The sequence below is a fragment of the Psammomys obesus genome, unplaced genomic scaffold (genome assembly GCF_907164565.1).
Source record: "Psammomys obesus unplaced genomic scaffold, mPsaObe1.curated_primary_1811, whole genome shotgun sequence".
NCBI classification, from domain to species: Eukaryota; Metazoa; Chordata; class Mammalia; order Rodentia; family Muridae; genus Psammomys; species Psammomys obesus.
This window is the reverse complement of record NW_026594014.1, coordinates 1,215,719-1,236,384: the sequence shown is the minus strand read 5'-3', so window position 1 is coordinate 1,236,384 and position 20,666 is coordinate 1,215,719. Positions and strand designations below refer to the sequence as shown.

Below are 20,666 nucleotides of genomic sequence, written 5' to 3'. Positions count from 1 at the left end.
CCTTTCCTTTCCTTTCCTTTCCTTTCCTTTCCTTTCCTTTCCTTTCCTTTCCTTTCTTTTCTTTTCTTTTCTTTTCTTTTCTTTCTTGACAGGGTCTCACTGTGTAGCCCTGCCCTGTTCTGTCCTTTTTGGGCTCAGGCTGGGCTTGAACTCACAGACACTTCCCTGTCTGTGTCTGTTCCTGAGTGCTGGGATTAAAGGTATATGCCACCATCGTTGGCAGTTTAAATTTTTTATATTTGCTGTTGTTTTCTTTTTTTTTTTTTTTGAGACAGGATCTGGCTCTATAACCCAGGCTACCCTCAAACTCATAAATCCCCTGACTCAGCCCTGAGTTACACTCTGGTCCTTTTATATTCTTTTTTCTGTTGCTGTGAAAAAATCCTGGGAGACCAGTATGATTGCCTTAAAGAAAAAAAGCAATTCTGGGCTTGTAAACCAGAGTTTGCTACATTGTGAGCTGTTCTTTCTTCCACCCTTTCAACCCCCTCACACTAGATAGAAGGGAAAAAGGGATCGAGAGGAAAGCATCCCTCAGTACAGTCCTGGGTCGGAAAGGGGGCACCATTACCATTAGGCCACTTTTTGCTTATTAGAGATGTTGAGCTTTTGGGGGCAAGCTTGATCTTTGCCATCAGGGTATCTATTTTCTTGTTTCTTCTTTGTGTATGACCACTTAACAAACTGCGAACAATACAATCAACCAGCCACCCACCCACCCTTTGGGGCCTTAGCATTTATGTACCCTCTGAAAAGTCCCCCAAATTTCAAACTTCACACACTCACAGAAACTACCTGCAGCTGGCAAAATCATGCTTCTGCCAGAGCACGAGGCAAATCATAGTCAGCTGCTGGGAAGCAGCCCCCTGTCCCACACGTGGGATTAAAACAAAAACATATTCTTAGAATATTTCTGTTTTTTTAATGAAACCAGAATTCCGAAATTCTCACTACACGGGGTGGCAAGAGGGTTTAGTGGGTAAGGAGCTTTTGGCCAAACCTGGTCACGTGATAGCAGGCACCAACTCCTCTATGTTGTGCTCTGACTGCCACACGCATGCATGGCATGTGCACTCACGTATGAGATAAACAAATGAACATGTAATAAAAGTAATTTAAAACATGCTTATTTGCTCTCAAGCTGATACTCAGCAGCTGGCCTTCATTCACTCTAGTACGATGTTTGTCCATAGTCTGCTTGGTCACCTGTTCCCTAAGGCCTATATGGAATCTTCTGTGGCTTGTGCAGTTGCCATTGTGCCCAGGTGGCAGGTGATTGTTATGGGTTAGACCACACAGTAACATTCAGGGTGGTGGGGCTGTTAACTGACAGTTATGTCCTTCTGGGAGGTGATGGGTATGCTGCTGGGGGCACAGGGCTTTTGATCTGCGTTTTTTATTCTCCTAGGGAAGGTGGAGAGGCACCTGACCATCACCCTGTGCAAGGGCCTTGGCTTTGGCAGAAGCCAGTGACCTGGCTGTTTCTGCCATCTGTAGCCACCCTGTTGTCACAGGCTCACATCCAGCCTCCCTTGGCTTCAAGCCCTAGACCTCAGGACTCTGGGAGTCCTCACTGCCTTCCTGCCAGGCCCTGCACAGCTGTGCCTTCTGTCTCCAGACATCTGAAGTCTGCCTCCAGTGATGACAGGTTGGAATGGTGTGGTCAGGGGTCCTGCTGCCTGGGACAGGGTGCAGAGTGTGGCCCTCTCCTGCCTTCCTGGCACTGTGGCCAGCCCTGCCTCATCCCTCTCCTTGGCAACATCCCTACCATGCCCTGGGCTAGCCTCTGTGTCTGCTTGCCGCACTTCCAGCTGCCTTGCTGGGGGGTTGAGAGGGCTGGGTGCCTGGGTTCTTTGCCACAACACACGGAGGGTATTGATAAAACTTTGTGGCCTGTACCTGGTCATCTTTGTCTTGACCTGTCTTGAATGACAGTGAGTGCTGGGAAGGCCACAGAGGAGTTCCTAGTATTGCCCCCTTGAGCTACTTGGCTGTTGTCTCTGGGATCATTTCAGCCACGGCTTCATTGAGAGCCCCAGGACTATGGCCTGACACCAATGATCTCCCAAGGATGCTGGGAAGAGACACCTCTACTGATGGGTCCACCCACTTACCCTGGGGGCAGAGCCTGCCTTGGTCTCTGCTTCCTGTTCCTGTCTGGGGCTGCAGCCACACAGGGAGCCCCTCTCTGCAGCAGCTCCATCCTACCCGGATTGCCATCTTGGGGACTTGGGCTGGGGAAGAGTGAGGAGTCATGTGAGGTGGGTGCCTGGACTCTTGTCCAGTCTGGCTGCTACCTGCTGAGGCAGTGGCTTTGTTTGACCCCTGGGTCTCTCTGGTGGCTGGCCTGGGCTGGGTGGACATGGACATGGACACTGATGGGTAGAATCAGGGCCTCCATGCTGAGGTAGAGTTGCTGCTGCAGACCTACTGGGAGGATTTTGCTTGGAAAACAGCACTGTACAAGAGCTGTAATGCTGAACAGTGGCCACCACTCAAGCTCATTAACTCTTTACCCACAGCACTTTCAGAATCACCATAAAATCTTCCCATTGCCAGCTCAAGAGCAAGCTCCTCCGTCCCCAGTGGGAGTACTCTGTTGACATGAAGCCAAGCAGCTGCTTCTGTTGGCCAACCATGTCATGTCCCTGAGGAAGGGACATGAGGGGTCTGCTCAGACCCTTGCCTGACTTTTTATTTTTAAATATATAATTTATTTAACTTTATTTCATGTGCATTGGTGTGAGGGTGTCAGAACACCTGGAACTGGAGGTACAGACAGTTGTGAGCTGCCCTGTGGGTGCTGGGAGAAGCTGGGTCCTCTGGAAGAACCAACAGTTCTCTTAACCTCGGAGCCATCGATCCAGCCCCCTTGTCTGACTTTTATGGCTTGTCTTGGCTTGAGTGGCAAGGACTCTTATGTATTGGGTGCTGGTTCCTTGTCTTGTTGGGTGGTGAGATACTTTATGTTCTGGATTCTGGTCCCTTGTCTTTTTGTTGCTGAGTGGTGTTTAGTTAGGGTTTCTGTTGCTGGGATGAAATACCATGACCAAAGCATGTTGGGGAGGAAAGGGTTTATTCCCCACACTTCCACATTGTAGTCTAACACTGGAGGAAGTCAGGACAAGAACTCAGCCGGGCAGGATTCTGGGAACAGGCGCTGATGCAGAGGCTGCGGAGCAGTGTGCTTCCTGGCTTGCTCGACCTGCTTTCTTATAGAACTGAAGAGCACCAGCCCAGGGATGGTACCATCTGCAATGGGTTGGGCCCTCCCCAGCAATCACTAATTAAAGAAACAATCTACAGGCTTGTGCGAAGCCTGATTTACTAGTTTTTTTTTTTTTTATGGGGTCATTTTCTCAGTGGAGGCTCCCTTCTCTGTGATGATTCTAGTTTGTCTCAAGTAGACATGAAACTAGCTAGCACGAATGGTGAGTGCTTTGTGTATTCTGGATTCTGGGCCTTTGTCCTCTTGTTGAGTGGTGAAGACTCTATATGTTCTGGATGCTGGTCCTCTCAGGCCTGTGGCTCTCAGGTATTCCGGAAGCAGCCTCCCCTTTTATTATGGCAGCCTTTGAGTTCAGAGCTCAGGGCAAACTTTCTCATATGTCTTGTCTGAAAGGCACCTGCTCCAGGCCATAAATACTCTTAGAGTTTGATGTTTGCTTTTAAAATTTGGCCTAGAGCCATTTAGAATTAATTTTGTGTGTGGTATGAGGTCAGGGTCTAAACTCATTCTTTTCCATGTAGTATAGGAACCTTTCTTGAACAAAACGTACCCCTCCCCATTGATGGGCCTAGCCTTAGCACAGACCTTCAACATGGGTCTATTCAGGAACCTCCACTCTGGTAGCTCTTGCATGCTAGCTCTCACATGCCCTTAGCCAGGGCCAGGTCTCTGATTGCTGGCGGTGTTGGGGCTGGAACCCAGGGCCACCTGAGCTACCCCTCACCTGTACTTATTTAATTCATGGAGCCTTGCCATCCTGAGCCATCTGACATTATTTTCTGCTGAGCTGGTGGCTGGTGCTGGGCAGCTTGGTGTCTAGCTTGCCCAGGAGCATATTGGACAGCAGGGGTAAGGTCAGGAGTCCCGGGAGGATGGGGCAGTCTTCAGACAGCACAGGAGGAGAGGGAGGGGGTCCTTGCTGCTGCTGAGCCTGTGAAGACTGGTCTTGGGGATCCTGAAGACGTGATGACAGTGTAGTGTAGCATGGCATGGCCTTAGGTGCTGGGTGGGAAGTTGTCAGCCTGGCACTATTTAGGAAGTATGTGGGGACAAGCTTCCTTCAGGGTTGGGCTGTGTTAGGCAAGACTACATATCTGAGTAGTGGTGAAGGCAGCTGGAGCCCAGGACATTGCTACAGGAGGTACAGGCAGGGGCCATAAAGGTCACAGATTGGTAACCTCAGCCACAGGCTCCCAGCACAAGGGCCTGGTGCCACAGTGGCACTTCTGTCACCAAGCCTCGGAACATTTGGGTCCCTGTGCACTAGATACTGGCTCACTAGTGGGGGTCTGCAGTGACCTTTCTCTAGAGGTCGGGGCTTTGAAAGGTTTGGTGTGTTTTGAGGCTAGTGTTAGTAGCCCAGGCTGGCTTCAGGTTCCTCCTTCCTCCACCTTCTGAGTGTGCTGTCACACTTGACTAAATTTGAAAATCAGTACCTGTCTGTGGCTTCTGGCTTCCAGAAGCTTCTCTGCTGTCACTTGACTGCTCTCAGCTCTGACAGTGGGCCAGCAGAGAGCTGGGACAGCATGTTGTTGAGAAGTGTCCCTGGACAGAGCTGTGCTAGGTCACTGTCCCTGGTGGAGGTGGTGCTGGAAAGACTGGATGGGCAGGGACTGCAGCCGAGCAGTTCAGTCATTAGCTTTCATTTGCACCTTGCAGGACACTGTTGCTGCTGCAGGTACCTGACAGGAAGCAGCCCCACCTGCTTCCTTGAGCCCAGGTCATCTGGCCCCTTCAGCCTCCTGGAACCTCCTGGAATCCCCAGGTAAGTACAGTGGCCAGGCCCAGGTGATCCTCGTGGCTCTGGGAGACAGGTTGGCTGGCTGGGGTTGGGCCTAGTGAGGCCTGGTAAGGCCCGGTAGCCTGTGGGTGGAGTCTGTGCTCCTGTCCACTGGTGACTGAGGCTTCTCTCAGCACTTGTGAGTGGGGTCCTCTTGTCCTGGGGTGGGACCTGCAGCTCAGGACCATCTGGCCTGAGCCTCTCAGTCTCTGGGATACCTTTAGGGATATGGGGCTGTGGGACTTGTTCCTATTATCCAACTCCGGCAAGAAGTTGGGATCAGGACAGGGCTGGGGTCTCTGAATTCAAGGCCAGGCTGGACTACATAGTGAGTTGTAGGACAGTCAGAGCTATATAATGAGGCCCTGTCTTGAAAACAAACAAAGACACTAAACAGCAACCATGAAACCTCAGTGCATGTGGGGCTGGAGTGATAGTTTGGTGGTTGAAAGCAATGGCTGCTCTTCCAGAGGACTGGGGTTCAGTTCCCAGTACCTGTCAGGGGTTCACAACTGTCTGTAGCTCCAGCTCCAAGGGATCCAACATTCTGGCATGTCTGCAGGCACCTGTACTCACAGGCACACACAGCTTTCATTTGCACTTCGCAGGGCACTGCTGCCAAGTAGCTTCCTTGCCACCTTCCTGCTTCAGGGATGAGCCCCAGCAAGGTGATTTTGTGAGGCTGCTGAGCTGGCCAGGTTGTTGCAGACTGGACCTGGGGAGGCCTTTCTGCTTGCTGCAGACAGGGATGCTCCCCTCAGAAGGTTTGCCCCACAGGGCCAGGCTGTGAGCATCTTAGTTGGGAGGGGCTGCGGGTCCCTGGGTTTCTGCCTTTCTTGAGCTTTATTGGCTCACAGCTGGTGCAATGGAGCCTTGTACCAGAGATGACTGCAAGTGGGGGCTCAAAATGGCCAGAGCCATGGCCCCTACAGGCAGTAGAGATCACTGTTGGACAAGAGACAATGGACAGGTGGACCCAGCTTGGAAGCCATTCTGTCTTAAATTCTAAAACCCTGCTTTTGTCCTCAGCTGTGCCCAGGCAGCCCTTTTTCTCAAACCAGGTACTCTGAACCAGGATGAGCACACAGGGAGTGGAAAAGTGGGTGCTGAGCCTGTGTTCCTCCCCAGCACTCAGAAGGAAACTAAGGAATCCACAGTGAGGCCTTGCTCCATACAGACAGGTTCGGGCAGGTCTTGAAGGCTCCTGAGCTGTCAGGAGAATCTACTTGGTCCACCACCAAGAGCAGACAGCTCAGTGGTTTGCAGTGTATTCACAGAGTGGTGCCACCATCACCACTGTCTAGTTCCAGAACATTCCATCACTCCAGAAGGAAGTCCTGTCCCCAGGAGCAGTTCCTTACCTCTCTCCCCTGCTGCTAGCACCCACACATCCACTTCCCACTTGTGGATTGGCCTGTTTTGGGCATTTCCTGTTATGGACTCACACACTGAGTGCTTAGTTAGGGTTTCTATTGCTGTGATGAGACACCATGACCAATGCAAGTTGGGGAGGAAAGGGTGTATTCAGCCCACACTTGCACATTGTAGTCTAACACTGAAGGATGTAAGGACAGGAACTCAGCTGGGCAGGAACCTGGGGACAGGCGCTGATGCAGAGGCCATGAGGGTGCTACTTCCTGGCTTACTCTTCCTGGCTTGTTCAGCCTGCGTTCTTATATGGGTGCCAATCGGAGGCCACCAGCTCAGAGATACAGCACCTTCAATGTGCTGGACCTTCCCATATCAGTCACTAATTAAGAAAATGCCCTGCAGGCTTGCCTATGGCTGGATTTTATGGAGGCATTTTCTTTTTTCCTTTTTTCTTTATTTTGGCCTATTTTCTCTGTGTAGCCCTGGCTGTCCTGGAACTCACTCTGTAGACCAGGCTGGCCTCACACTCAGAGTTTTGCCTGCCTCTGCCTCCTGACTGCTGGGATTAATGTTGTGACCCACCAGCCACCAGACTGGATTTTCTAAATTGAGCTCCCTCCTCTCAGATGATTCTAGCTGTGTCAGGTTGACATAAAATTAGCCAGCACAAGTGGCTTTTTGTTTCTGGGTCTCTCTCACTGAAGCTGATCTTCAGGTCTCTCCATACTGTGGGTACCTCACTCTTGTTTAGGGCTTCGTGGTAATCCAGTGTGTGGCTTATCCATCATCTACCTTGTTTGTGTTTCGGGTAGTGTGTGCACCATGACATCACACCACGGACTGTCATTGAACTCTGGTTTGTGGTGGCAGTGGCTTTGGACTGTGGTGTTTGAATAAGAATGGCCCCCATAGGCTCTTTTATTCACATAGGTGGGATCAGGAGGAGTGGACTTGTTGGAGATGTGCCACTGGGGTGGGCTTGGGATGGGCTTGGAGGTTTTAGCAGCCCCTAACAGCCCTAGTATCTCTCCTGCTGCCTATGAACCAGGATGGAAAGCTCTCAGTTCCTGCCCCAGAGCCAGGTCTGCCTGCATGCTGCCATGCTCCCCACCATAATGAAACTAAGCTAGCTTCCAGTTAAATGTTTTTCATTATCAGAGTTGCAGCAATCGTGGGGCTTCTCACAGAGATAGACTAGTGGCTGTGAGGCCTTTGGAACTCCTCGGCAGATCCCAGTGGCTGCACCACCTTCCATCCGTAGCCTCGTTAAGAGTGTTCCTCAGCTTCACAGAAACTCCTGGAGCAGTGTCCAGAGTTGCTGTCCACTTCTCAGAGGCTGTGATCAGCTGGTGGCAGCTCTGTCCTGCCCTTGGCCACAGCTCAGTCAGAGCGCACCTCAGATTCACATTTTAATCCCATTCTACCTCCCGCCTCCACCTCCCAAGCGCCCCCCAGACACCTGCTCTGCGCCTCCTTACAGGTGGCTGCAGCTGAGCCAGCTCTGGGGAGTCCTGTGTAATGTCACAGGTCATAGCTCTTGTTCCTGTGCTGCTGTGACCAATTTGGCATCTTTTATTTCCTCCTTAAACAGACAAGAGGACTGTGGAAGTGGCCTAGGCTTTCGCAGGCACAGACCTGCTCAGCAAGTCCCTTTTACGCCCCCTGGAGGGTACACAGGGATGCTGCACTTTGCCTGCATTTGGGTGCTGAGGTGGGAGGATGGCTGCCTGGTGTCTGCTGCAGCTTCCTATCTGGTGCTGTCACTCCTGGAGTAGTAAGAGCATCTGTCCATGTAGCTTGCTGGTAGTAGAGATGTTAGCCTGGATGTCCCTTGCACATTCTGTGAGCACGGCAGCTCTCTGCAGTTCCCTGACAGCCCTGAGTATTGCTCTTAGGATTGCGCCGCCCTTCAGCTGGCCTCAGGGAGCACTTGGTCTGGCTGCTCTGTCTCCTGGTGCTGTGCCAAGCCCACTGCCCACTTACCCCTTTGGCCTGGGCACCCACCCTCTTCATCTCCAGAGTTAAATAACAAAGTTCCAAACCCATCAGCCACAGCTCCTGGCTCCTGGCCTTGGCCTCTGCCCTGTGCTGTCAGCCCCACCATCCTGTAGTCCAGCTGAGCAGGTGAGGCCCTTAGGGCTCACACTCTCTGCCAGCCCTTCTTGTTCCCATCCACCCCTGCTGTTCACCCAGATAAAGGAGGGCAGGGCTGCCAGGGAAGGCTGCGTGGGGAGGACTGGGAAGTCCTTCTTTCACAGCATACAGGCTTCTTGTGTTCAGGGGCCTTGTATAACCAGCACACAGCTGGGAGCAAGAGGAATGGGGCAGACTGTCCATTTCAGGAAACCCACTTCCTCCAACTATGGCTTCTGGAGCTGAGGGCACCCCAACATGGGCCCAGCCACAACCCAGAACCGGGCTCAGGTGGTTGTGGCCACCTCCCTACTGGGGACTGAGCTTGAGTTGTGGAGCCTCTCAAGATGGTGGCCCAGGCCCATGGCCAGCTGGGACTCAACAGGAAGTTTTGAGATGTCCAACTTCCAGGGGTAGGGACCTTTGGGAACAAGAGGGGTTGAGAAGACATCTTTGGCCCCCCGGGGGACTGCTGCCTTTAGTGCCATTTGTGAGGAGCACGAGGCTCCTGGCTCTCTGTGTTTCCTAGGACACTGCCCAGGGTGCAGAGCCTGTGCTGTCCTGGCCTCATAGTACTGACTTGCTGCTGTGCGTCATGGCTCAGCCCAAGAGCTTTCACCTGCCCTCTCAGGAGCCCTTTGGAGCCCAGCCCTGGGGACTCTGTCCTAGGGATTGAGGTGGGTGGGACCCGTGTGCAGGCAGTGAGGTGCAGTTCAGGACACAGTCTGGCCAGTGTTTGCTGAGGCAGCAGCCATTGCAGAGGCCTGTGCGCAGACCCTGTGCCGCCACAGTCTGGGGACAGGCCACTAGCAATTGCCCATCTTGGCCTGAAAGCTCTGGTCTTGACGTGTCCCTGGACAGTAGGCGTGGCCTCCTGTAGGGTGGGGTGGGTCTCAGTGAACAACTTCCTCCATGCCCTGTTTTAACTGGCAGGAGGTGGGGCAGGGCACTTTCTCTGTGGGCAATAAGGAGCTGTTGCCACTAGGTGGAGCCAGTGCGTTTCCTGTTTGGCAGCTGGAGGTTGGTGGCTAGGTATCCTCTTCCTACTACTAGCTCTGCCTAGCCCAGGCTCTCAAGATGAGTGGCACCTGGAACCCACTGTGCTGGGCCCATCACCAGTGAAAGACAGATTTTTGTCCCGGGGGCTTTTGGGACCCCCATCTCTGTGCATCCCCACCCGCTGCTGTAGCTAGTGGCTTGACACATGGTGTCCTCCGCCCCATATGGGATTCTCAGATGGTGCCCAAGTCCATGGCACATCTGTGGTGGAAAGTGAGGTGTCTGGCCTGGCTGGCCCTGGGAACCCTGGGGCACTCCACTTATGAGCTTGTCCAGCTTCTAGTGGCACCTGAACCCTCAGCTCCCCGCCTCCTCCCTTGTGATGACACTGCCCAGATAGCTCTGGCTGAGCCCTGTCTTCCTCACGCCTCCCATTGTAAGAGTCCCAGCTGCAAGGTCAGGATTCTCCTGGGAGTGGCATCCCACGGCCCTTAGTCCTGGTCCACACCTCCGCTGTCCTCTCAGGACAGCCTGAGGGGCTAGCATGGGCCCTGGTCCTCTGCTGATTCTCTGCAGTGGGGACCTTCAAGATTCCCAGTCCTTGTCAGGTTCAAGGCACCTGCTGTCAGCTCTTTTGCTCCCTGGATCACATGTGGTGGAAGGAGAGAACTCAGTCCTCCCGGCTGCCCTCTGACCTCTACATGCGCATGTTTGGACAGCACTGCCTGCAGTGTCTTGGCCCTCCCTCTGCCTTCAGGTAGCCAGCAGGTGGTTGGCTGCATTCTCTGTCTTGCCAGCTGTTGCGCTCTGTATCCCCATTATCATTAGCACTCTGTGTGGGGTCTGCAGAGCCCCCTTGATGGTGCACAGCCCTCAGGTCTCATCCCCATCACCACTGCCCACATAGGACCCTGGTAGCAACCTGGGCTGTGCCATGGCCATGCTGGCCTTGAGACAGACGGGAGACAGACGGGAGGGAGGGAAGCTGTGTGCCGCCCCAGGCACACAGATGATGGCAGTTCCCAGAAGGAGAGCCTGTGAGAGGGTGGGTGCAGGCAGCCTCACCACACGAGGGTGGGAGCCAGGACTGAGGTTCCTAGTGGGCAGCCTCTGGGGTTGCCCTGTGGCCCAGTGCTCAGCAGGGAGTCATGGAGGCGGGAAATGAATGTTCCTCATGTTGCCCACAGAAGACACAGTGTTCCACTGTGTCAAGTGGCCTGTGAGGCAGCAGAAGAGGGGCATGGCCAGGGCTGAAGTCAGCCACTGGTTCTGTGCCCTCCTGTGTTCCTCCCACTCGCTCATCCTAACACTGAGGCTGCTGATTTATAGGCTGTGAGGTCCCTGAGGGCATGATGTTCCTTCTGCACTACCTTCCTTTCCCCCAGCTCTCACCCTTTGCATGTGGGTATGGGGGTGGCAGGGGGGCTCAGCAGTTGGTGTGGGGCTGGTGGGGCATTGGTGGCCCTGAGACTGGGGTGGGGCCAGGGATACTCTAGTCTGTGGAGCCTGCCCTTGGTGCCCTGGAGGGCAGTGTCTGGCAGCCCCTCTCCTTCAACCATGTGCATCCTTCCCAGCGGGCTGTCACATGGCACTGTGACTTGGAGGGCTATGTTGAGTAGTCCCAGGACACCCAGGTGATGCAGCCTAATTCCTCTCCAGAGCCCAGCAGGGCGGTGGCCTTTGGGTGCCCAGCCACCAACTCACACAGCTTGCTTCTGATACCAAACCTGTACTCCATTTCTGGGCATGGGCTGTCGCCTTGTGGCCACCCTGAAAAATGCATGGGAGCTGTTCTCTTCACCCACGTTGGGACTATTGTGGTGATCTCCAGGAGGAGACCCTGTGACAACCCTTCCTGGAGGCCATGTGGTCTCCCAGTGAGGAGAGGTCACCCGGCTGAGAAGGTCCCTTTACAGAAGGGGCAGGGAGGAGGCCAGTTTGTGCTGCTTCCCTAAGGCACAGGCAGGTTGGAGCTGGCCGTAGCTTGGGCTGGCTCAGATGGGTTGGGTTTGCCCTCCTGCTCCAGGCCTCCATGAGTAGCTTGATGGATTCCAGGCTGCAGTTGGCCCCTGTGCACAAGCGGGACGCTGAACCAGCCCGGGATGCCCTCAGATATGCGCAGGGCTCCTGGTGGATGCGGTGGCCCAGGGCCACAAAGTGCACATGAGGAGTTCCCTGCTGAGCGGTGCTGGGTTCCAGGAGCCTCTGATTAGAAAGTGCGTAGCTTCGGAACCCCGTCAGCTTTGGAGGGAGGAAGGTACCTGTGTGTTAGTCAGCTGCTGTCACCTTGGCCCTCGGGCTGGTGGAAGTGATGGGGCCTCCTGGTTTTCTGGCTCGGCCTGTCTGCCTGCTGTTGCCCTCAGCAGCTGTGGGTGATTTTGTTGCCTCTGAGGGGAAGCGTGGTGGTGGTGATGGCAGGGCTCTGCTGACGGCTCTTACCTCCTTACAGGTGTGGCTCTGTTTCGCTGCAGTCATGGGGTCCGAGGACCACAGTGCCCAGAACCCCAGCTGCAAAATCATGACCTTCCGCCCCACCATGGACGAGTTCAGGGACTTCAACAAATATGTGGCCTACATTGAGTCACAGGGTGCCCACCGCGCTGGCCTGGCCAAGGTGTGTGATGCCACTCCCAAACTGCTTTGTGCCCAGATGCCATGTCACTGCCTCTCCAACCTCCTTAAACTCACGTAGGCACTGGTTTCTGTGGTGATGCTGGACCAAATCAGGGCATATGTGTCCCTGACCCTAGGGAGCAGCCCAGCCTGGGTGGGACACAGAGCCTGCTGCTGTGAGGGAAAAGGCTGCTCTAGGCCTGGGGATGGAAGGGGACCTGATGCCTGGGGGCGGTGGTGTGTGGGGAGGTGTGTAAGGCCTTGCATAGTAGTATTTGTTTGACACTTACAGAAGGGGTCTGGGGTCACCCTGCATCTATTTTTTTCTTTAAAAAAAAAAAATCTCTGTGTGTGTCTGTGTGGGTGTGCACCTGTGTGTGGTACATGTGGAAGCCCGAAGGGGTGTGGAGCCAGCAATTGTGAGCCTCCCGACAGGGTGCTTGGCTCCTCAGTGCTGGGATGTGCGGGCCCTCCCATCTGTGGGTAAAAGACGTGCCAGCCTTAGGACTTTTTCTGAAGCCATCCAGTATGGTGTTAAACCCAGGGTTCTTCCTCAGCCTCCCAGATGCTAGGCAGACAGGCCTACACCCTCACACCTGGCTGGTTGTGCCTGTGTGTCTGGGCCTTGCTCGTGTGACATCTAGAGCAGTTAGTGATTGTGTGTTTGAGAGTGCTGCTGGTGGGTCCCCACTAGGCCATCACCCTGTTAGAACCTGGTTCTCTGGAGTCCAGCCAGCGTCATCAGAGTGCCGAGGACAGTCCAGAAACCCCTCAGCTGGCAGGCACCAGTGGAGCGTCATCCCCAGTCAGACAGTGGACTCTGCAGGTAACAGTGCCAACGAGCCTGATGGTTGGAGCTTAGTCCCCGGGAACCCCACTCTGGAAAGAGAGCACCTTCTGTGCGCTGTCCTCCGGCCTCTGTGTGTGCACTCGTACACTGGCAGAAATGCAAAGGGCAGTGGTGCCTCCAAGGCAGGCACCCTCTGACCACTACTCCTCCCCCAGTACCCCCTCTCTAGATCCATCAAGCAGTGTCCCCTCCTAACGTCCACTTTTCTCAGTGAATGCCTTCCTCATGCAAAGGCCAGGTGGAGCAGGGCTGGATGGGGCCTGCACCCAAGTTGGCAGGCCTTAGGTTGTGTCTACCCCCTTAGCTCCACTACCCTGTTGATCTGGTGGCCTCATCCTTGTTTTGGCCATGAAACATAATGACACTGTTGACTCCACTTTCCCCCTAAAAGGCAAGGATGCTGGGCTAGCTACTGCTTTCTTCTGACTCTGCCTCTGTGTCAGAAAGTGAGGGTTTTTTGTTTTGTTTATTGAGATGAAGTTTCTCTGTGTAGCCTAGACTCCCTTTGTAGACCAGGCTGGCCTTGAACTCACAGCGATCCACCTGCCTCTGCCTTCCCAGGGTTGGGATGACAGGTGTGCCCCCAACCTCCACGCATTTTGCAGTTCTGGGGTTACCTTGGGTTTCTTGTTAAGTAGTCCATTGCTCAGCAGGCACTCAGCAGTCCCAGCCTCAGCCGAAGGCTGCCGTCTCAAGAAGGCTCTGGAGCTGGTTCATTTGGCTAAGCTGCAGGTTCCTTCCACCTCCTTGTCCCCCATGGCTACAGTTGGGGTGACTGTGGCCTGCCTTGGTTCCCTTCTCCTGCCTGCAGCACTTTCCCACCAGAGAGGCTATTGTATATAGCCATCTTAGACTGTCCTCTTGGCTTTTGCTGAGGCTTCTGCAAATGAGACCATTTTTTGAATCTTTAACCAGCCACCTCCTACCACAGCCGAGTGTAGGTGCAGCTTCCCCTCTGGCATTTCTAGCATCGTGTGTGTGTGTGTGTGTGTGTGTGTGTGTGTGTGTGTGTGTGTGTCCATTTGTGTCCCTGTTCCTGCTCTGCTCTAATGGGGATCATTTGCCACCCTGGCCTCCACAGCTGTCATGATTGTAAGGCCTGTGTGTGGCACTTAGATCTTTGGGGCCTGGGACTCCTACCGTTGGGAGCCGCATCACCCACACCCCTCTTGGTCCCCAGATTATCCCACCGAAGGAGTGGAAGCCGCGCCAGACGTATGACGACATTGACGACGTGGTCATCCCGGCGCCTATCCAGCAGGTGGTGACGGGCCAGTCAGGGCTCTTCACTCAGTACAACATCCAGAAGAAGGCCATGACAGTGGGGGAGTACCGCCGCCTGGCCAACAGCGAGAAGTATGTGGGCTCACTCTCTCTCTCTGCTGCACTGACTCCCCGCTTCTCGGAGGCCGAGCTGGGGCTGAGGGCCCCTCACCCCTCCTTGTCTGTGTCCCCCAGGGGCTTCTCTCGTCCCGGTATGTGGCCGGAAGGCAGCTTTTTGGTGCAGGTCCCTCATGCTCTCTGCTCCAGCTGCCCCTGGATCCTGAAGCTCTGTCCCTCCTTGCCACATCTAGCCATGGTTCTGGGGTCGGGTTCTCAGGCAACTAGAGGGTGTGGTATTGCCCAGAGTCCAATCTGCATCGATGCACTGTCCCCAGGTACTGCACCCCGCGCCATCAGGACTTTGACGACCTGGAACGCAAGTACTGGAAGAACCTGACGTTCGTCTCCCCCATTTATGGGGCTGACATCAGTGGCTCACTGTATGATGACGTAAGTGCCCGTGAGTTCCCACCTGCCAGGGTCCTGGTCACCACTGTGTGCTCTGGGGGTGGGAGAGGCCTGGCTGTGCTGGCTTCTGGCCCAGGGCTGAGATTATGGGTGCAGTGTCACACTCAGCTTTCTGCGTGGGTGCTGGGAACAGGCCCAGAGCCTCCCACTCATCTCCCTGGTGCTACTTGCATTTTCTTGGTGTGGTGTGAGTTTAAATGTCTGTTGTGTGTGCGCAGGCATGTGTGTCCGGCCTCTGTGTGGTTCTGAACTCAAATCACCAAGCTTGGTGGCAGGCACCTTCCTGTCTAGCCCTCTCAGTGCTGCCGTTGTTTCTTAAGGCAGTAGAGCCAGGTTCAGCTGACAAGCCCCGCGGCACAACAGTTAGAAGCATGGGGTTCAGTTCGTTTTAGTGCACCCACCAAGCTGTATAGCCTTGCCTGTCACCCCAGAAAGCAAACTTAGCCTTATGAACGGTCACCCATCCCTCCAAGACTCTGACCTCCAGGAATCCACTGTCTGGTCATTTTCTATTTTTAGTGTCCCACATTGTGGCTTCTTGTGTCTGATTCGCCATGTCCTCAGGGTCCCTGCACACCAGCATGTAGGGGGACCACACAGCATGCCCTGACAGTCAGCTGTGGGCTGTGGCCTGCTTGGGCTCCAAGAAGTGAGGCAGCTACGGGTCCTGCCCAAGTCACGTGGCTCTGTTTTTCTGAGATTCTTTGCCATGAGGACAGGTTTCTAGATCTCTGAGTTGTGGGGCTTTTCACACATCCCAGATGTGAGTTTGTCACCAGCCATCTACAGTCTGTCTGTCTCTGTGCTGTGAGCTGTCTGTCTGACCAGTCTTCTTTCCCTCAGTGCACACTCTGGTCACATGCTCTAAGTCAGAGTCTCACTCTATGTTCTGTTTAGAGACAAGCTCTCACTGAGTTGCCCAGGCTGATGTCAAGCCTGGGATCCTCCTGCCCCAGCTTCTGAGTGCCTGGATTGCAGGCCTGCTTGTTTTCTTTCCTGGAGGTGGCCTCCCTTGCTACAGTTCACAGCATGTTTTTTGGCTTCTGTTCTCGGTGTCACATTTAAGAACCTGTGGCTGATTGCACAGTCAGGATGGGTTGACTTTGTCCTTGGTCCTGAGAATTAGTTCTATGGGCCCAGTCTTCAGTCTGCTGAGGGGGTCCCTACCGCTGAGTGCTGGCTGGGGCCAGCCCCAGGCTGCTAGGGAGAGCACGCTGGCCCAGCCCTGGCGGCTGAAGACACTTCCCCACAGGGGATAATCTGTGTGCCAGAGGGAGTACTGGCTGTGTAACAAACAACAAAAAATAGGGCTGGTGGGATGGTTCAAGTGGGGAAGAGTTCTGGCCATGAAGCCTGACAACCTGAGTTTGATCCCCAAGATGCACATGGGTAGGGAAAGCTGAAGTTGTCCTCTGGCTCCTTGAGTCACACACAAAACAACTACATGTAAAACAAAAGTTCTTAAGCTGGGTGCAATGCCACACACCTGTAATCCCAGCACTCGGAAGGCAGAGGCAGGTGATCTCTGAGTTTGAGGCCAGCCTGGTCTACAAAGTAAGTCCAGGACAGCCAGGGCTACACAGAGAAACCCTGCCTCAAAAAACTGAAACAACCAACCAACTAACATTTTTTTCTCTTGCATGTCCACCTGCACACCAGAAGTGGACACCAGACCTCATTATAGATGGTTGTGAGCCACCATGTGAGTGCTGAGGAATGTATACATACATACATACATACATACATACATACATACATACATATATATATACACACACACATATACATACGTACATATATATATATACACACACACATACATACGTACATATATATATATATATACACATATATATATACACATATATATACACACACACATACATATGATCAGCTTTAAGTTCACAGCAAAATAGAGCAGAAAATCCAGCTTGAGGGACTGGTGAGATGGCTCAATGGTTAAGAGTATTTCTGTTCTTTCAGAGGACCCAGGTTCTATTCCTAGCACCCGTACCAGGTGCTTCCTAACCTCCTGTAACTCCAGTTTCAGGGCATCTGACATCTCTGTTCCCTGTGGGCACTGCACACACACACACTTAAAAATAATTTTTAAAAGTCTCGTTTAACAATCCCTAGTCCTTTTGCCTCCCTGCCCAAGCCAGTGGTACCAGGCACTCTCTGCCTCCATGTTCATTCCTTTTCCAAGATGGACTGGAATCATGGCACAGTGTTTGCCGTGGCTTCTGTCCTGCAGCTGTGCAGGGTTAGAGCTTATCCACACCCTTTCTTGAAGGCTCATTTCTTTCAAGTGTGTGGACCCCACTTGCTTGTGTACCCCTGTGGATGCAGCTCTCCCTGCCTAGGGAGGGGGACTGAGATGGAAGCTGTCACATTAGTCCTTCTGCAGGTGCCTCCTTTTTCATGGAGTCCAGGTTGGATTTGAACTCACTAAGTAGCTGAGGATGACCCAGAACTCCCGACTCTCCTGCCTCCTGAATGCCAGCATGCCATGTCTTGTTCACCCTGTGCAGGCAAAGCCTCTGCACTTGGGCCAGGGGTGTGGGGGTCTCTTGAGGTGGTTTGATCTGCTTTCCCCACTGCAGGTCTAGAGTGACTTTACAGGTAGTGGTGAGGTCCTCGGTCTGTGGCGGTGTGTTGTCTTCTGTTGTGCTTGGCTCCCTGTCCTCTCGTACTTGTCTTGCAGTTTTGTTGTCCATGCTTCTGGGATGGCGCTAGATCAGAGTCTGGGCTCAGCCCAGCAAGGTGTTCTGGGCAAGCCCCTGCGCCCTTCCCATTAGCCACTGTGACGACTTTGTGGCGGGCTCTGGCCACATACAGGCCTCAGCTGCCAACGCTGGACTTTGGGTCACATCTGCCACAGGCCCCCAAGGAAGCTTGTGGCTCTGCCTGTGCGCCTGCCTCACCTAAAGCAGCGCAGAATCCGTTACCCATGGGGCAGTTGAGGCCCAGAGCAAAGGACTTTTGACCCAGCCATCAGATGAGTTTTCTTGAATTTCTCTTTTTATAGTTCATGACATGTCCCATGTGGTGGCTGGCAGGGCAGCAAGGCCATCTGTGTGCATGATGACCTGCTGCTGTCATACTGTTGGGACCTTAGCCACCTCTGCTCACCATGGCCTGGCCCTTCAGCCTTCTGATGGGGACTGGCCACCTTCAGGGTCACCATGCGAAGGTGCCAATATGCACACTGGTGATTCTAGGATGAGGGCCAGACTCAGGTATAGGCACCTGAGGCTGCCTCTGTGTCTTAGCTCCAGCTAGCAATGTTTGACAAGAGTGTGGGGCCTTCATCCACATTTGCCTGTGTCCGTCTGAAGCTGTCTGGTCTTGTATGATGCAAGGATTTGGAAGGGTGTAATTTGGGCCTGGGTTCACATGCTTGTGAAGGGATTGCTCTACATGGAGACTGCCTTCTGCCTTACTTAGAATTATGGAGGTCACCACTGAGCTGCGGTTGTCCCTTGGCATGTGCTCGCTTGTAGACTGTTGAGTACAACATGCTCTCCTAGGAAGGGTTGGGTGGCAGGTGAGAGTGTGGGGCCCAAGCAGCTCTAGTGTGCCTAGGCCCCTAGGCCCCTTGACTTCTGTGGAGGACCATGGAGCCTGGGAAGCTGATGCTTACATACCTTAGTTGTCCTGTTGTACCCCGGTGACCTTGAAGCCAGGGTGCAGGGGGTCACAGATGTCCTGGGAGGACTCTGCTGACTGCACACTCACTGTCCACAGGACGTGGCCCAGTGGAACATCGGCAACCTGAGGACCATCCTGGACATGGTGGAGCGAGAGTGCGGCACCATCATCGAGGGCGTGAACACGCCCTACCTCTACTTCGGCATGTGGAAGACCACGTTTGCCTGGCACACCGAGGACATGGACCTCTACAGCATCAACTACCTGCACTTCGGCGAGCCCAAGTCCTGGTGAGTTCTGGGGTGTGAGGCGTGGGGAGAGCGGATGGTTGCTGCTCCCGGGACTACTGCGGGGTTCCTCGAGCTCAGCCTTTAGGCTGGGGGCGCACTGACCCAGACCCTGGCCTTGGCTGTACCAGTTGTCCACATGCCCCCCTGTCATCCTGGTGGTGAGCCAAGGACTGTGATCTTGCCCAATCCTCTGCCAGCCTGACGGGTGTGTCACTTGCTGGCCACATCACAGGGGCTGCTTCCTGAACACTGAGTGAGGTGCTGGCAGGGAGCCCAATTTTTCCCTTCAAGTACTTTGGGTCTTGGCACTTGTGTGGCTCTTGTGGTCTCTCTAGAGCACAGGTGGCAAAGTAGGACTTCCTAGTCAGGCTCAGAATACTGGATACTGGTGCTCTGGTGCCCCTTAGTTGCACCTGTAATCACACATGTGGTCCTTCTGTCCTCCACCATCCAGCACCTCCCTAGGGCCCCAGGTGTGACAGGAACACCTTGCCCTCAGCAGGCCCCCTGGTGTTGCTCAGCTGTGGACAGGGCTGACTGCTGAGCCTGTACAGGGTCATGCGGAAAGCGCCCTCTTTTTGGTGTCTCTGCACTCAAACTGTAGGCACATAGCCTTCCCTGCTCCAGTGGAATCCACGCTCATCCCTGGGCAGTGGTCCTTCCCTGGAAGACACGGCTATGTTGATATGCGCACTTCCTCTTTGGACCCTGGGCTGTCCTGCAGCCAGCCGTATACCTATATTCAGGCTAGCTTCCCAGCTGATGGCCGAGCTGGGCTGGACTTGGGCTGCATGGGAAAGTATGCCTCAAATACTTGGTTCCCGTTCTGACATTCTCATGCCCTGTGGGTCCCAGCACTGTTTCCTAATTGTTACAGAGGTGAGAAATCCTGTAGGTATTGTATCTGCTGCTTCCTGGTTCCCCAAGGCCTTAGAGAGCTTTGCACTGCGCTGTCCCAGTGTCAAAGGCCTATCTTGCCGCCCTTGAGGGCCCTCTGGTGATATTAGTGATCCAGGACAGCCTCCATTTGTTCAGTCCCCCGTACGTGGGGTGGTGACATCCCTCAGTTCTGGGAGAAGGTCAGGGGTGTGTGGGCAGGAGTCTGCCAGCCTTGGCTCTTAGGTGCTCTTCCTGCTGCAACAAAGTCCTCTGACAAAGGTCACTGCCAGGAGGAAGGGCTTGTTACCCTCCACCATCATGAAGGGGAGGAGCTGAGGCGGCTGGTCACATGACAGGACCAGGATCCTAACCCAGAGCATTGTGCTGCCTGCTCCAGGTCTTCCCTCCTCAGGTAGCACAGTCAAGGTAACCCCAGACCGTCCTGGAGGCCTGTCTCCTTGGCTTCTAGATCCTGTCGATTTGACAGTTAACACTGCTCCTTACCCTCTGGGCTCCTGCTGGGGCGCTTGCAGCTTATTCTATAAGTTCCACTCACAAGATCCCTGTCTATGGAAGCCTGGTGTGATAGCAACAGACAGATGATGGCTTCTCACAAGCAGCCGAGTCTGTGCCCTCAAACCTTCAGTTTGGCCCCCAGTCTGTGGTGACACCATCCTCTGTGTAGACCTGTCCAGCCAGGTGACTCCTCCCATGGCACTCTGCTGCGGCCTCTGTGGAGGGCAGCTATGGTGGCTGCCACTTGGGGTTCTGGGATCCCCTGAGAAGTGATGTGGCAGTGTCAAGGGCCAGTGACCTGCTCCTCATGGCTGCAGTGTCCTGCAGGGCCAGTGACCCCTGCCAATCCAGACTGAGTCCACAACCACTCTGCTGCAAGTCCCCAAAAGCCCACAGCCGTGGCCTGTGTCAACAAGTGTGGGTGAGAGTATTTGTGTGTGAGATGTGTTGGGACAGGAGCAGCTGGTTCTGGAGGCCAGGGCTCAAGTCCCACTTCTGGTGGCCACTAGGTGGCGCTCCTGTCCTTTTGACGCAGGAGGCCATTCCCTCCCCCCCCACATACCC

General features: G+C 54.2%; 1 protein-coding gene across 3 annotated transcripts in view; it reads left to right on the top strand.

The window, feature by feature from the left end:
* Positions 1–20,666, top strand: part of Kdm4b (lysine demethylase 4B) — a 79,087-nt gene that overhangs the window by 13,445 nt on the left and 44,976 nt on the right. For all 3 annotated transcript variants that reach the window (XM_055617700.1, XM_055617699.1, XM_055617697.1), the window contains exons 2-6: positions 4,889–4,994; positions 11,962–12,126; positions 14,156–14,331; positions 14,634–14,748; positions 18,514–18,707. In XM_055617700.1, the coding sequence (XP_055473675.1) occupies positions 11,986–12,126; positions 14,156–14,331; positions 14,634–14,748; positions 18,514–18,707 (626 nt within the window). In that variant the 5' untranslated portion in view covers positions 4,889–4,994; positions 11,962–11,985. The remainder of the gene's footprint in view (positions 1–4,888; positions 4,995–11,961; positions 12,127–14,155; positions 14,332–14,633; positions 14,749–18,513; positions 18,708–20,666) is intronic.